At 37.9% G+C, this 14,837-nt stretch overlaps 1 protein-coding gene across 14 annotated transcripts in view; it reads left to right on the plus strand.

Moving 5' to 3' along the window:
* The window catches only part of tenm3 (teneurin transmembrane protein 3), a 628,014-nt gene that overhangs the window by 498,168 nt on the left and 115,009 nt on the right, over window positions 1-14,837 (plus strand). For all 14 annotated transcript variants that reach the window (XM_037538774.1, XM_037538773.1, XM_037538778.1 and 11 more), the window contains 4 exons: window positions 1,934-2,035; window positions 2,616-2,810; window positions 6,623-6,823; window positions 12,247-12,432. In XM_037538774.1, the coding sequence (XP_037394671.1) occupies window positions 1,934-2,035; window positions 2,616-2,810; window positions 6,623-6,823; window positions 12,247-12,432 (684 nt within the window). The remainder of the gene's footprint in view (window positions 1-1,933; window positions 2,036-2,615; window positions 2,811-6,622; window positions 6,824-12,246; window positions 12,433-14,837) is intronic.

The raw sequence follows: 14,837 nt of genomic DNA on the forward strand, positions 1-14,837 counted from the left end.
TTTAAAACAGTACCATTACGGCACCTGTGTGTGTGTGTGTGTGTGTGTGTGTGTGTGTGTGTGTGTGTGTGTGTGTGTGTGTGTAATGCTCATCAGAACTTTATTGATTTGAGCTTTAAGTGGTTTGGTGGGCAGGAGCGACATCAAAGCGTTGCCTAGTGACCCACAGGCCTTTTCATTCTCTCTTTCGCTCTCTCTCTTTCTACTCTCTCTCTCTCTCTCTCTACTTCCTCTTCCTTCTCTTTCTTCCTCTGTATCTCTCTAACTCCCTCTCTCTGCTCTCTCTCTTTCTCTTTCTGTCTCTCTCTTTCTCTGTTGTGTACTCATCAGAATAGCTTTCAGTCTTCAATTCAATCACCCGATCCCGACATGTGGGAAATTAGCAGAGGGGCCGCAGCGTGTGCTTGTGTCCGTTTTATAAGTTAACCTTTTGAAAATGAAAATTGATTGAGCATGTGTGCGTGTGTGCGCGTGCATGAGGCCAGTGGACACTCTGTAATAACTGCAGCCGACAGCAGAGCGGTTCACTTCATTACCCTGTCACACGCTGCGCTGCCTGCTCTCCTGTAGACACACCTTTCCTCCCTGCTTAATGAGTGTATTGACAGCTGAGGCTGTAATAGCCCTTCTTCCTTCTGAGAAAAAGATGTAGCATTGCTCTTGGATACCTGAGCCTGCAGTTGAATATTTTATATATACAATAAGATACTCTGCATCATACTCTTGTTTTAGTGTTTGTCCAAAAATTTGTAGACACCTGCTTATCCTGTGGAAATCAGTGGCATTAACCCATTAAAATCCCAGTCTCAGGACATAATAAGGCTTATTATAAAAAAAAAAACTTTGGGCCCACTGGCAGGTCCTGGCCATGTAAGGGGTTAGTAGGACATTTGTCTCCCCTTTGGTACTGTAACTCTCTACTAGTATGTCTTTACCCTTCTGGAAAGGCTTTACACTAGGGGTTAGAACATTGCTATGAGAAGTGTTAGATTAAATGTGACACTCCAGCTCATCTCAAAGATGTTGGACAGAGCTCCAACATTCCAGAGAATGTATTTTCACTGCTCAACAGGCCAACGCCAGGGGGCTTTATACCCTTCCAGGCGATGCTCACGGGTCAGGTAGGAGGACCACGTTGCAGATTTGCGTAGGGCCACGAGAACGTCAGGATCAGTTCTGCTAGGGCTGTAGAAGGGCTGTCTCAATACTTTTTGACTGAATATGATCAGTTAAAACAGAATGCTACTAGTAATAGTAGTGCTACTATTGTGAATAAAAATAACCAAATCCTCACAGCAGTGTTCCAACATCTAGTGTAAAGTCTTCTCAGAAGAGTTGAGGCCAGCAGCTAGTTGCAGAGAGAATGTATTTGTGCATAACTTTTTAACGTTGGCGTTAGAACTTTCCATTTATTTATGCCTGATTTTAATGAATCAGAAATTAGTTGTCTTCACCAGGTGACCCCAAAATATTTCTGTACTCATCGGAACTGTGTGTTCAGTGTTTGTAGTTCTGTGCTTGTGTAGAATAACAGTAGTACATATTGTTGTCTTCACATACAGCAAAATCCTTGAAAAGTTCTTGTCTCCTTTTGTGACCGTATTTGTTTGTGTGCGTTTGTGTGTGTGTGTGTGTGTGTGTGTGTGTATAATTGGTCGTAATGGCTGTGTGATTGGTTCATTAAGACGGAGTGGGCAATGCAGCTTCAGCTTCATCAAGCAGCTGCTGCCCCTTTAATTAAAGACTGAACACACACACACAGAGTCTTTCTCTGAATGTTCTTTATTTAAAGTGCCTTCACCTTCTTTATTAATAACACTCTCTCTTTCTTTCTTCTTATATATATATATATGTATATATATCTGCTTTATTCTTTTTTTCTCTATCTCAATTTTTTTCTTTTTCTTTTTTCTCTCTCTCGTTTTTCTACCAGAGTCCCTCACAGAGTGTCCACACAATTGCCATGGTAACGGAGACTGTCGCTCAGGAACGTGTCATTGTTTCCCAGGATTTCTTGGGCCTGACTGTTCACGGGGTAATCACACACACATACACACAGTTGTGTCTGTGAGGAAGCACACATCTGATGTCAGATTCTATAATTGGTTTCAGATTGTTATTAGATGGTGTGCAGCTGCCTGACCAAGTGTTCTGCTTTGTCTGCTTTACTGTCTCAGATTGCCTCTTATTACAGACAGGAAGAAGCAATTAGCATCATTTCTCTGATTGTCTGATCTCAAATCTCAAATTACAGCCCTTCCTTCTGATTTACTTAAAATTGCTGTTGTTTATATAATTGCTATATTATGTAGTGTGAACATTTAAAGAACCAGACCTGTAGATATGATCCAAATGATCTATCTACAGTAGCATGCCTTATATTACGTTCATTTTCTGAAAGATTTTGTTTGTTCAACACTTAAATTGCAGTTGCAACATAATGCAGTTTCAGAAGAATCTGCAGGTTACTGAGACAAAATGCATTTTTGTATAGTCTTCAACTATGCATACATATATATATATATATATATATATATATATATATATATATATATATATATGCTTTTGACTTGCCATAGTACACTGTCTGAAAACCCTTCTTTGTCTCTTTGTAGCTGCGTGCCCTGTACTGTGCAGTGGTAATGGTCAGTACTCCAGGGGGCGCTGTCTGTGCTACAGTGGCTGGAAGGGTACAGAGTGTGACGTCCCCAACAACCAGTGCATTGACATTCACTGCGGTGGCCATGGCATCTGCATCATGGGCACATGTGCCTGCAATACGGGCTACAAGGGGGACAACTGTGAGGAGTGTAAGGAAGCACTTACATCATCAATTCTGCCTAATCAGTTCAGTTAAGTTTTAGCTAATTGAAGCCTCAGTCTTAGAGGAGCACAACCTTTCTTGCAGTTTACTGTATGTTAACATTCAACAAAGGTTTGATAATGATCTGGTGAGTTATACACTTTGTGGCCACTTTAAGAGAAACCATTCAGTTGTAGCTGGTGTAATCTTTTTGTCTTACTCTACCTGTAGCCCGTTTCTGACCGCAGAGCTGCTCTTGGTGGATATTTTGGATAGTGGAACTCACAAGCAAGCAGTGACACTGACTTGTAGAACATCAGTAACACTGCTGTGTCTGACACACTTGTAACAGAACTGCACACACTACCACATCATTGGCAACATTGTAAATGAGGGGCACCCTCAGTGTTCTCCAAGATTAAGTAAAGGTTCATTGATTTATTGTCACTACTGTGCTGAGAGTGATCTGCCACCCAAATAATGTCTGGGCAACAGCATTCCTGTGGTCAGAAACTGACCAGTAATTAATGGGGCGGAGGAGGGCTGATAAATGGAAAACTTGTGTAGTGGACATCACATAGTAAACAGAGAATGGAAGTGCAAGGTAGGATCTCTAATGAAGCAGATCAACACAGTCGTGCTGTGCACACACACACATTTTCTAAGCCGCTCAGCAGTCATTGGGTGAAAGGCGGGATACATCCTGGACAGACACACAGACACACACACACCATATATCCTTCCAATTAGAAGGATATATATATATATATATATATATATATGTGTGTGTGTGTGTGTGTGTGTGTGTGTGTGTGTATGTATATGTATGTGTGTGTGGATGTGTACTGTACAGTATAACAAAGTATAGTGTTTATATGTGCATTAAATGACCAATTTATGGAACTATGAGATCCATAGGTTTACTCCTCCAGTCTGACACTTTCATGTCAAGATCTTAATCATTACAAGCTGTAATGTTTATCAAGCATTATTATGGGCAGATTTTAAGACAGGGGCCGACAGGACCCCTCGGAAGCTTTTGTGTAAAAGCGCCTGTCATCTGCAGCATCTCCATTAAAGCTCTGTTTCATTATGCCATCAAAGATGGTGTCATATACATGCTCCCTGATTACCATTGGGTCAGAGGAGCCATTGATTTTTCTCACAGAAAGAAGGCTCTTGTTGAAAAGCTTTCTGCCTCTATCTGTGAGGAGACATAGAGTAAGAGGAGGAAGTGTGATCTTTGCTACGATGCTTTTCCGGTCTCTCTACTTAATGAGGACTCTAAGTTGCATCTGTAACCATCAAAGGTCCTTTCTCTCTCTTTCATTCTTCCTCTCTCTCTCTTTTGCAGTGCTTTGATCTCTCCCTGTCCCTGCAATAATCATTAGCCACGAGTTAATAGTTCGCTATTGCAGAAACAATTGCTGTTCTCCACTTCACAGAGCACATAATTGCGTTGATGTCCCCCATTGATACAGCAGCTTCCATCAGCGGCCTCCAGAACACAAGGAAAAAGGCTGAATCAGAATTGATTTTACCTCATGGACTTCATTAGCTGAATTAGCTTCACACATAGCTTGTACATTAGCATAGCTGACCGACAGATCACGTGTAGCTACATTTGCAAGGCTTTTGTGCTTGTTGCTCTCCGAACAATACACACACACACACACACACACATACACACACACAGAAAGAGAATGGGAGGCTAATGTAATTAAATGCATTCCATTCAGCAGAATTAGCTTCATTTTTAGCTCTTATATTTGCAAAGTTAACAAGCATTTCATGTGTAAACGTACATTTGCAGGGTGTTTTGTGCTTATTTCTCTCTCACACACACACATACACACACACACACACACTGAAAGAGAAGGGGCAGCTAATACAATTAAATGTGAATTATTTTAAGAGCTTTAGATAGCTGACCGACAGTTCATATGTAGCCATTTAGAGTTCTTTTGCATATAGATAAACCACTGGCAATTACTAGTTTAAAAAAAACTAGAAAAAATCTAAAAAAAATCATGTCATTAGAATAATTGCAAAAGAACATAAATAAAGTAGAAAGTCACAGAAATTTCTATTGTGAAAAAGTAATGTTATTATACCAATGTAATTATATTTGATTATCAGAATTAGCTTAGCGTAATTGACTGACATTGTTTTTCTTTTGTATATATTCCTGTACTTGTGTGTTTATGTATGTGAATGTGTTGTAACAACATACATACATACATACACAGTAGGATAAGAGGGGACTAGTATAATTAAGTGAAAGTGAATTGTATTTTCTGTCCATGATGAAGTAGCACACAATGGATTGGATTAATTCTCATCAACCCCACACACATGCTGGAATTACATACTACCCAGCCCTGGGCTTCTCCTGGGTCTGCACACATATACACACACACACACACACACAAACATACACACATATACACGTATGCACACATAGATTCTCTCTCTGTTTTGGGGAAGATAGACTTGAGTAGATGGTGTAGTTCCATGTTCCCTTAAAGATGAAAAAAATCCTTAATCATTAGACTTTATTTTCTGTTATTGATATTAAGGCTTATTATACAGTGAGTGCTATAGATTATTTAGTATTTACTATGCCTTCTTTTCCTATGAGTTATTCAGTATCCCCTACAAATCACTCAGTAAATGCTATGAAGTATTCCATATCTTCTATGAATTTTTCCTGTAAGTACTGGGAATTTTTCAGTAACTACTATGAATTATTCAGAATGGATTATTAAGTATATACTTCAAATTATTTACTACTTACTACAAATTATTCAGTGACTGCTGTGAGCTAGGTAACTAAGCATTCTCTTATAACAGATGCTATTATTTTTGTATGTTATTGCTATTATTTGTTTCTGCCTGCTGGTGCATGTGGATATAATAAAAAAAAACAGAAGATTTTAGAGTCAGGTAAAGGTCATTATGTTCTGATGAAAGATAAGTGTTATGAATAATTCAGTAAGTACTACAATTTATTAATCAAAAACTGGGAATCTTTCATTAAATTTATCTGTCAACTATTATTAATCATTCGAATAACTACAAGTGTTTAATTACTACTATTGTTTTGTAACTATTAGGAATTATTCAGCATCTACTAAGTTGTTCTGAGAGTGATACACAGACTCTGAGACTTTAAGGCATTAAACTAAAGGACCTGAACTGTTGTTGTAATAAGTGTTCCCTCCACTGTGAAATCCACCATTCACTCATACACTTCTAGAGTGTGCATGTATGGTGGAACTGTAACAGAGAGAGAGAGAGAGAGAGAGAGAGAGAATCTGTAAGGTTCAAACTCATTGCATTAGAAGGCAGTTCACTGTATATGTGACAGGACTGGGTCAGTAAATAATTAGCTCTCACATACTAAAGTCAGCACAACTGGCAAATCATAACACATTTTCCTTCCAAACTGTGCCAGATTTCTGAATGATAGGGGTGGTGGGAGGGGGGGTGACACATGATATTACTGGTTAACATAATTTGTCTCCACCTGCTAATGCACAGGGATGTAAACAAAAAATCCAAAAATGCTTTAGAAGCAGGTAAAGGTCATTATTTCAGTGGAAAATTTAAGGAACAAGCATTTTGTCTTTAAAATGAGATGACAATTACAGTTCAATTATGTATAATTACTGTTACAGTTAATTTAAATTGCTAATTAAATTGTTAAAAAAAATTAAAATAACTGTTGTTGGTTTCAAACTCAAATACACACTCTCCCTCTCTCTCTCTGTCTGTCTGTCTCTCTCTCTCTCCCTCTCTCTCTCTCTCTCTCTCTAGTGGACTGTCTGGACCCATCATGTTCATCTCATGGCGTGTGTATCCATGGAGAATGCCATTGTAATCCAGGCTGGTCAGGCTCTAGCTGTGAGGTGTTGAAGACCATGTGTCCAGACCAGTGTTCAGGTCATGGCACATTTCAGCCTGAAAGTGCCACCTGCAGCTGTGATGCAAACTGGACCGGACCAGACTGTTCAGTTGGTAATGTTCTGTTTTTTTCTTTTATCTGTTATCTATGACTTTCTCCTCCTTCATTTACACTCACTGATAACTTTTTTAGAAACTCCTCAATTGTTCTTCCAATTACTGGCCACTTTATTTATCATTGGATAACATATTATTCTTTCCAAACGTCAAAATCTCCAAATACTGAATAAAACAGCTATGCTTTATAGTTTTCACAGTGTACATGAAGATTATTATTGAAAAAAACACATATTATCAATTATTAAAATGATTATAAACATTTGAACAGTTGCATAGATTGTCAAATATATAGCCTGTAGTCCATCTGTTGCTGTACAGTTTATCAGCTCCCCTTGTTTATCATTGGTCATTTTCTGACCACAAGACTGCTGTCCCAATAGTATTTGAAGGCAGATCATTCTGAGCACAGCAGTGATGCTGACATTGTCACTGCTTGGTTGAGAGCATTCCATGGACCAAAATAACAAGCCAAGAAAAGCTCTGTGGTCAGAAACTGAACTACACAGTTTCAATGTACAAGGTAGAAAGTAGGGGTTTCTGATAAAGTGGCTGGTGAATGTCTTCCATTGCATGTCGTGTACCACTAGAGTAACGTGTACCATGTGTGTGTGTGTGTGTGTGTGTGTATGTGTGTGTGTGTGTGTGTGTGGTCTGAGAGTGTAATGGCAGTCATAAGAGCAGAATTGGGCTCCTGCTGTTTTAAGGCTCACCCATGGCTGCCTGTTAGTTATGGGACATCATTCTCCCAGCATCTAACAGAGCCTAATGAAAACTCTATTTCACCCAAGAGCCCTCCTATAGATAACTCTCTCTCTATCACACATCTCTTTCTTTAACCCTCTGTCTTTTTTCAACTCTGCTCTCTCACTTTCTTTCCCTATATACTGTCTCCTTTCGTTTTTTCCTTTTCCCTCCCCCCTCATATCCCTCTCTCTCTCTCTCTCTCTCTCTCTCGCTATCTCTCTCTCTCTCTCGTCTCTGCTGACCACAGTCTCTGTTTCTCTATTAATTATCTCTGCTGTAATGCTGTAATAAAATTCCTGTATCACCAACTGACTGACAGAGCGAGAGAGAAGGAATGAATAGACAGAGAAGACTGAAAGAAAGAAAGAAAGAAAGAAAGAAAGAAAGAAAGAAAGAAAGAAAGAAAGAAAGAAAGAAAGAAAGAAAAGGCAAGGAGAGCAGAGACAGAAAGACAGAAGAAAAATAATTTGTGAAAAAGAGAGAAGGGAACAAAAAAATGCAAGACAAGAAAGACAAAAAAAAGAGCAGAAATCCAGAAAAACAGGAATAATGAGGGAGACCTGAAAGAAAATACAGAAAGAGAGGAGAGTGAGAAAAGAGAAAACAAGAGAGACAAGGAAGAAAAAAAGAGAGAGATAGAGAGCAGACAGAAAGGGTTATTTATTCTCCTTTATTCTCTTTCTCTCCATCATTCTTTCATTCCAAAATTTCACAGAGATGGTGAACTTCAGTTTCTCTAATTCTGCTCTGTGAACACAGCCAGTCACCTCAACACACAGACACACAGTTATGTCAGAGTTATGCTCTGATAGAAACCCAGACACTAGCGGTCAGACGATTTAGACGTAAGACGATTTATTCGTCTACTTATCAACCAAGGTAACAAAAATGGGCAAAACGCTAAAGAGTAGTCCTAGTTCAGTCCAAAAATCCAAATAAGTAATCCAAGTAAGCAGCAAAAGTACCAAAGAGGGAAAGGCAACAGACGTAGTCAAAAACACAAAATCAAACGGTCAAAATCACGATTAGACAAATAGGAGAAGACAATACCTCGCACTGACTGATTGTCAGAGCCAGGCTTAAATACTCTGCTCTAATTAGGCACAGGTGACATCAATCAAAAGTCTGGAGATTATGAGCGCAGATAGGTGCGTGAGCCTGAGTCCGGAGTCACAGGATCTCCCAGGGTATTCTGGGAGTTGAAGTTCACTTGATGAGCTGAATGCATGACACACACACACACCTCTCACGCTCTGCGGGGAAACAGACCCCCAGCTGACACACACCTGGCTGAGGGGCTGCCAGGAAATTTTCCCTTTATTTGCCTTCATTCATTCCTCCTGTATTTCTGCTCCTTCATTGAGTCTTACTCACTCTTTTTAGTTCAAACCACCATCATCTTTAAAAAAGAGAGTAAGAGAGATTTCTGTCTAATTAAATTTGAGTGAATAACGGAAATGTCGCAAAAACATAATGTAAGTAAGTTTCCATCTGTAACGGGGAACGAGGAGGTGGACGCATACGCTGAGATAAGCAACTTTTATTAAGGACAAATCCAAGGTCATGGTCAAAACGGACAAAATGAACACAGAACCTCAAACAAGAACCAAACACCACAAGAATACAATACACCCAACACGATCAAACATCCAAACAACAAAGACCAGCAAAGACAAGGGGCAAACAAGGGACTAGACTGAAAAACAAACGCACATGGAAGATCAAAACAAAGGGGCATGTGGATGATCAGAAAGTAAACAGAAAAAGCACATGGAGTAGTGGGAGGAGCCAACCGTGACACCATCAGCTGTGTACAAGAGAATAAACCTCTATGTCACACCTTTGAGAAATATTGAGTGAGTTGAGCAGCTTCTAATTGCTGTTCAGTTTAATTTTCTGGCTGTGTTATTATTTTGTAAGAGCACTAATAAGGGTAAAGGCTCAGGAATTGTCCATCAATCAGCTGCAACACCTTCTGTCGTCTGTCTGAAATCACTGTTGTGCTATTCTTTGATAAGATAAAGGTAGATTATAATTTTTTTCAGTCACTTCACTGATACCTGCTGCCTTCTGTCATGTTTTGTAGCGGCTGTCAGTGTCTCAACAGGAGTGACTAAAATGTATATCAGTCAAAGCTGTGATTACTAATTGGATGTGGGGAAAAGTTAGGCCTGTTTAAAAAGCTATTAAAAATTATTGTGTAAACCTTCCAAGGTAGTCACAAACCAGCTCAAAATGTTTCAAAACACCAAACCCTTCTTTTTTTTCCACCAAACCCTTCTTTTTCCTATTTGAACTGGCTCTGTCTGGCTAGTAATTGTGTAACAGGGAGATTGTTATCATAATAGAAAACCTTGAAATTGTACTGTTTAAATTAGGTAACTTGATGTACTTGAACAATTACTGACCAATTTACTTCTCTTGGAAAGATAAAAGTATTCCAAAAAGTCCTGATTTTTCAAAACAGTACTTAAGTATATCAAAGTAGTACAATTATGCAAGTATTTTCCACCATCATATTAGAAAACATGCCCAGCTAATATCCAGATTTTGGTTTGCTTTCTCTCTTTTGGTTTGCTTTTACTCCAGAAGTTAAGGGAGGTCTGTCTACACACACTGTTCAGAAAGTTCAGCCTGTCAGTTCATATATTTGTCCACAAACTGTGATCCAACACACACACACACACACACACACACACACACACACACACACACACACACACACACACACACACACACACACATTAACTCAGGTACACACAGTCATACACACCACAGCCAGCCACCCCTTCTTCTGCACACCACCACACACAGTCTGGGGTCAGAGCTGTCAGTGTTACGGGGTGGGTGAAGAGTGTATCCAGACAGCGGGAGACCGGCATGTTCTCTTTTTTGCCACAGTCTCTCTCTCTCTCTCTCTCTCTCTCTCTCTCTCTCTCTCTCTCTCTCTCTCTCTTCCTCCCTTTCTTTCTGTCTGTCTTTCCCTGAGCTGATACGAGACATGATGACTTTGAGGAATGTAAGCTTTTGCCTTTTGTGTGTGTGGTGTGTGTGCGCTGTGTTCATCTGTTACAGACATAGAACAGACTTTATTTTTTTGGCCATATGAAATTTTATACTTATTTCATGATTTAAACATGATTCATTTTATTTTAATTGAAAGGACTAAACAATTCTCTTTTTATTCCTGGGGTTAAATTTAGGTTTAGGTTAAGGAAATACATATATTACACATATATTGTATATGTTTTATATAAAAATTTGATAAAAAATCAGACATGTTATTATTATATGTAGGCACTTATATACGTATGTGTACATATGTACAATGCAGCAGAGCTTGTACTCAATGTCTATTTTGACTGGAATTTAAATAAATGAAGGGAGATCTCTGACTTTTGCAAAGTACTGTAAATAATACACATGAGATGTATTATTAAGCACAGATACTTACATTTATGTATTTATGTAATAAGAAACACATACATATAAGTACTTACATTATATGGACAAAAGTATTGGGACGCACCTCTTAATCATTTAATTCAGGTGTTGCATTCAGTCCCATTGTCACGGGTGTATAAAAGCATGGTACTGTAACAGGATGCCACTGTTGCAATAAGTCAGTTTGTACATTTTTCTCCTCCTAGATATTCCAAAGTCAACTGTAAGTGGTATTATTGAAAAGTGGAAACACTCAGGAACCACAGCAACTGAGCCATGAAGTGGCAGGCCACATAAAGTTATAGAGTGCTGAGGTGCATTAGTGCATAAAAGTCACAAATCGCTCTGCTGACTCAATAACTACAGAGTTCCAAACCTCCTCTGGCATTAACATCAGCACAAAAACTGTGTGCTGGGAGCTTCATTATGCCAACTCTAAAGTTTGGTGGAGGAGGGATTATGACATGGGACTATTTTTCAGGGCTTAGCCTAAGTCACTTAATTCCAACAAAGGGAAATCGTAATGCTTCAGCATACCAAGACATTTTGGACAATTGTCTGCTTCCGATTTTTGGGAACAGTTAGCGAATACCCTTTTTTGTTCCAACATGACCCCAGTGCATGAAGCAAGTTTTATAAAGGCATGGCTGGGTGAGACTGGTGTGGGCTGGTGTGAGACTTGATTGGCCCACACAGAGCCCCGACCTAAACCCCATGCCATATCTTTGTGATGAATTAAAACAGAGATTGCCAGCCGGGCCCTCTTATCTAACATCAGTGTCTGATCTCACAAATGCTCTTCTGGATGAATGGGCAAAAATTCCCACAGACACGCTCCACAGTCTTGTAGAAAAGATTGGAGGCTGTTATAGCTGCAAAGTGTGAATGTGTAATAGTGTAGACACATATAGTGTATATATGACAGATATTACTATATTGTAGTTTCATATAGCTGCTTACCTATATGATTATACCTTATATAATGCATCTGGTTTTCTTATTACTTAAAGGTACATACATACACAAACACACATATATATATGTGTGTATATATATATATATATATATATATATATATATATATAATACCAGTGGAATATACCTATGACTCCACATCCTGATGCTGTATAAAATGTGTATGCATGTTATGTTTTATTCATTATTAATCTGAGAAAATGACCTGAATATCTTACTTTTCTGTGTGTGTGTGTGTGTGTGTATGTGAGTAGAGGTGTGTGCAGTAGACTGCGGCTCTCATGGTGTTTGTATGGGCGGAAGCTGTCGCTGTGAAGAGGGCTGGACGGGGTCAGTGTGTGATGTGAAAGCCTGTCATCCCCGCTGCACTGAACATGGAACCTGCAAGGACGGCAAGTGTGAGTGTCATCAGGGCTGGACCGGAGAACACTGCACAGTCGGTAAGACACTCATGTACAAATATATTTTCTTTTATATACATATGCACTCTCGCATGTACATATACATATTCATACATACATGTGCATACACACACACGTGTATATACAGCACTGTACAAAAGTCTTAGGCACCCAAATTATAAATATCTATTTATTTGTGTAGTATGTGTTCATTTGCTGAGAAAAGTGTTAATATTTGAATAAACAAAATTTCTAGAATATTCATTAATAATGATATATATATTAAACAGTGATTTTCTGTATGTTAGTGTGTTTGTTTAACCATTTTCAAACCTCTCCTCAAGGAAGCCAATTATTATATGTAGTTAAAAAGCAACTCCTGGTTTGACCAATAAGTGCTTCATTAAATTGTGCTCATGATGTAATTGATGATATTAACAAGTCTCTGTGGTCGCTGTGAAGGTGTCAAGGAAAATATGGACCCAAGAAATTCTCATTACTTTTTATTGTTTTTATGTTTGTTTGAAGTATGACTATGACTTTATTCTAATGTATATTGTGATAAACTCACTGCTGAGGTTTTTTAAAAAAAATTTGCTTAGATGCCTAAAACTTTCTAAAACTCTATATTTATACATGCATGCACTCACAAACCACGAGTACTGTACATACATATCGCTGTTGTCGGGAAAAACCTTGTATCTTCAAAATGGTAACTTTACAGGTGAAGGAAAAAACTACTTTTCTTTAATGTAAGTCAACGTAACCAGAAATTTGTCCAAGTCATTTCGGGTCATTTCTTTTAGTCCATTCATCTTTACATTTACACACAATATAAAGAGCAACAGACATTTTCAAATTATGCCAAAACTGGAAAACGTCAAAAAAATGCAGATACAAGGTTTGTTTCCGATAACAGCAATATATATTATATGTATAGTACTTCACTACTATGTCTAGACACACGCTTCATATCAGCCATGAAAGAAGAGGCTTTAGCTTTAGAGTCAGTGGGCTTCAGAACAGATCTATAATGAATTTTGGACCTCATTCTTTGCATCGTCTCCTTCTTCTCTTTCTTACTCTTTTCTCCATCTCTCTATCTGCTTGTGGAAGAATAGAGGGCTATCTGAACACTGGCCCTTTACTGTCCCCTCTCATACTAAATGCACTGACCTTTGCGGAGTGTCAAAGCTGGCATTTCTGTTCCAGTCATGAGCTTTCACATCTGAAAGAAATCAGCAGCCCAAAAGGCTCAGACAGTCCTGAGGAACAATTACACATAAATGATCACAAAAAACACAAAACCGAAAAATCAAGTTTAAAATGGTGTTAGGAATCAGGTATTACAATGCATAATTAAAAAAAAATAATTAGAAAAAAAATTTTACAAAATATTTTTATTACAAAAATTTGTTTTGCTTAAAATCATCACAAATATCACAATTAAATAATATAATTCATAATCCATAATTGTGTGTGTGTGTGTGCAGTTTAATAAAACATAAAACACTACAGCGTAATAGTGCAACTTTATGTTAAGATTTATCCACCCAGCTGTATATCCTGTTATATCATATTCTGTTGCTGACAGTAACATGAATAATATAAATTCATTATTATTTTAGGATGCATTTCTACATTGTAAAAACACTTTTATTGTTAGAATTTAATCCAAACAGTTGCATTTTTAGAGCTCAATAACTCCCTTAACTTAATAATTTGCAAAAGTTTTTTTTTCTGAATCAAAAGAAAGCTAAGAATTGAGTGATTTAATCTTATCTCTGTTTAGCTTTTTATGTCTACTGAGTGGGCTTCAGACACCAAATTTATGTGTCTCGTCTTTCATATATACACATATCATTATATATATAGAACACTGTTAACATTAGATAAATATATATAATGTAACTTTTGCTACATTAACATTTATTTTATACATAGTACATACATAGTAATGTAATGTTAAATATATGTAGTATATGTATACTTTTCTCGATGCTGAAAAATGAATAACTTGCACTTTGTTTTTGTTAATGTTTTAGGAATGTTTGATGTTAATGTTAAAGAAAAATATCAGATTTTTGTATAGTTAATATATTGTTTACTATAACAAGATTCACTCGAAAGAGGCCCCAAATATTCTGTAATAACTCTCCCTAGGATGAAGCATTCTGAATGAAACAATGTGCAATGTGCTCCTCAGTTTATAGAACTTCAAAAAACCTGGGACACCCCTGCGTAGGAGGTAGGCACCGGACAGACATTAGGATGTTTAACCTCTGTAATGCTTGCCGATATGTTCAGGAACATGGAGCATTGAAGTGTTTCTAGCAGAAAACAGAGATCACTTCCAGCATCGCATGTAATGCAATCAATTACACAGATTGCTTCATCCTAACAGGAGTTACAACAGAATATTTGGGGACTCTTTCGAGTGAATC

Source organism: Pygocentrus nattereri, chromosome 5 (genome assembly GCF_015220715.1).
Source record: "Pygocentrus nattereri isolate fPygNat1 chromosome 5, fPygNat1.pri, whole genome shotgun sequence".
Taxonomy (NCBI): Eukaryota; Metazoa; Chordata; class Actinopteri; order Characiformes; family Serrasalmidae; genus Pygocentrus; species Pygocentrus nattereri.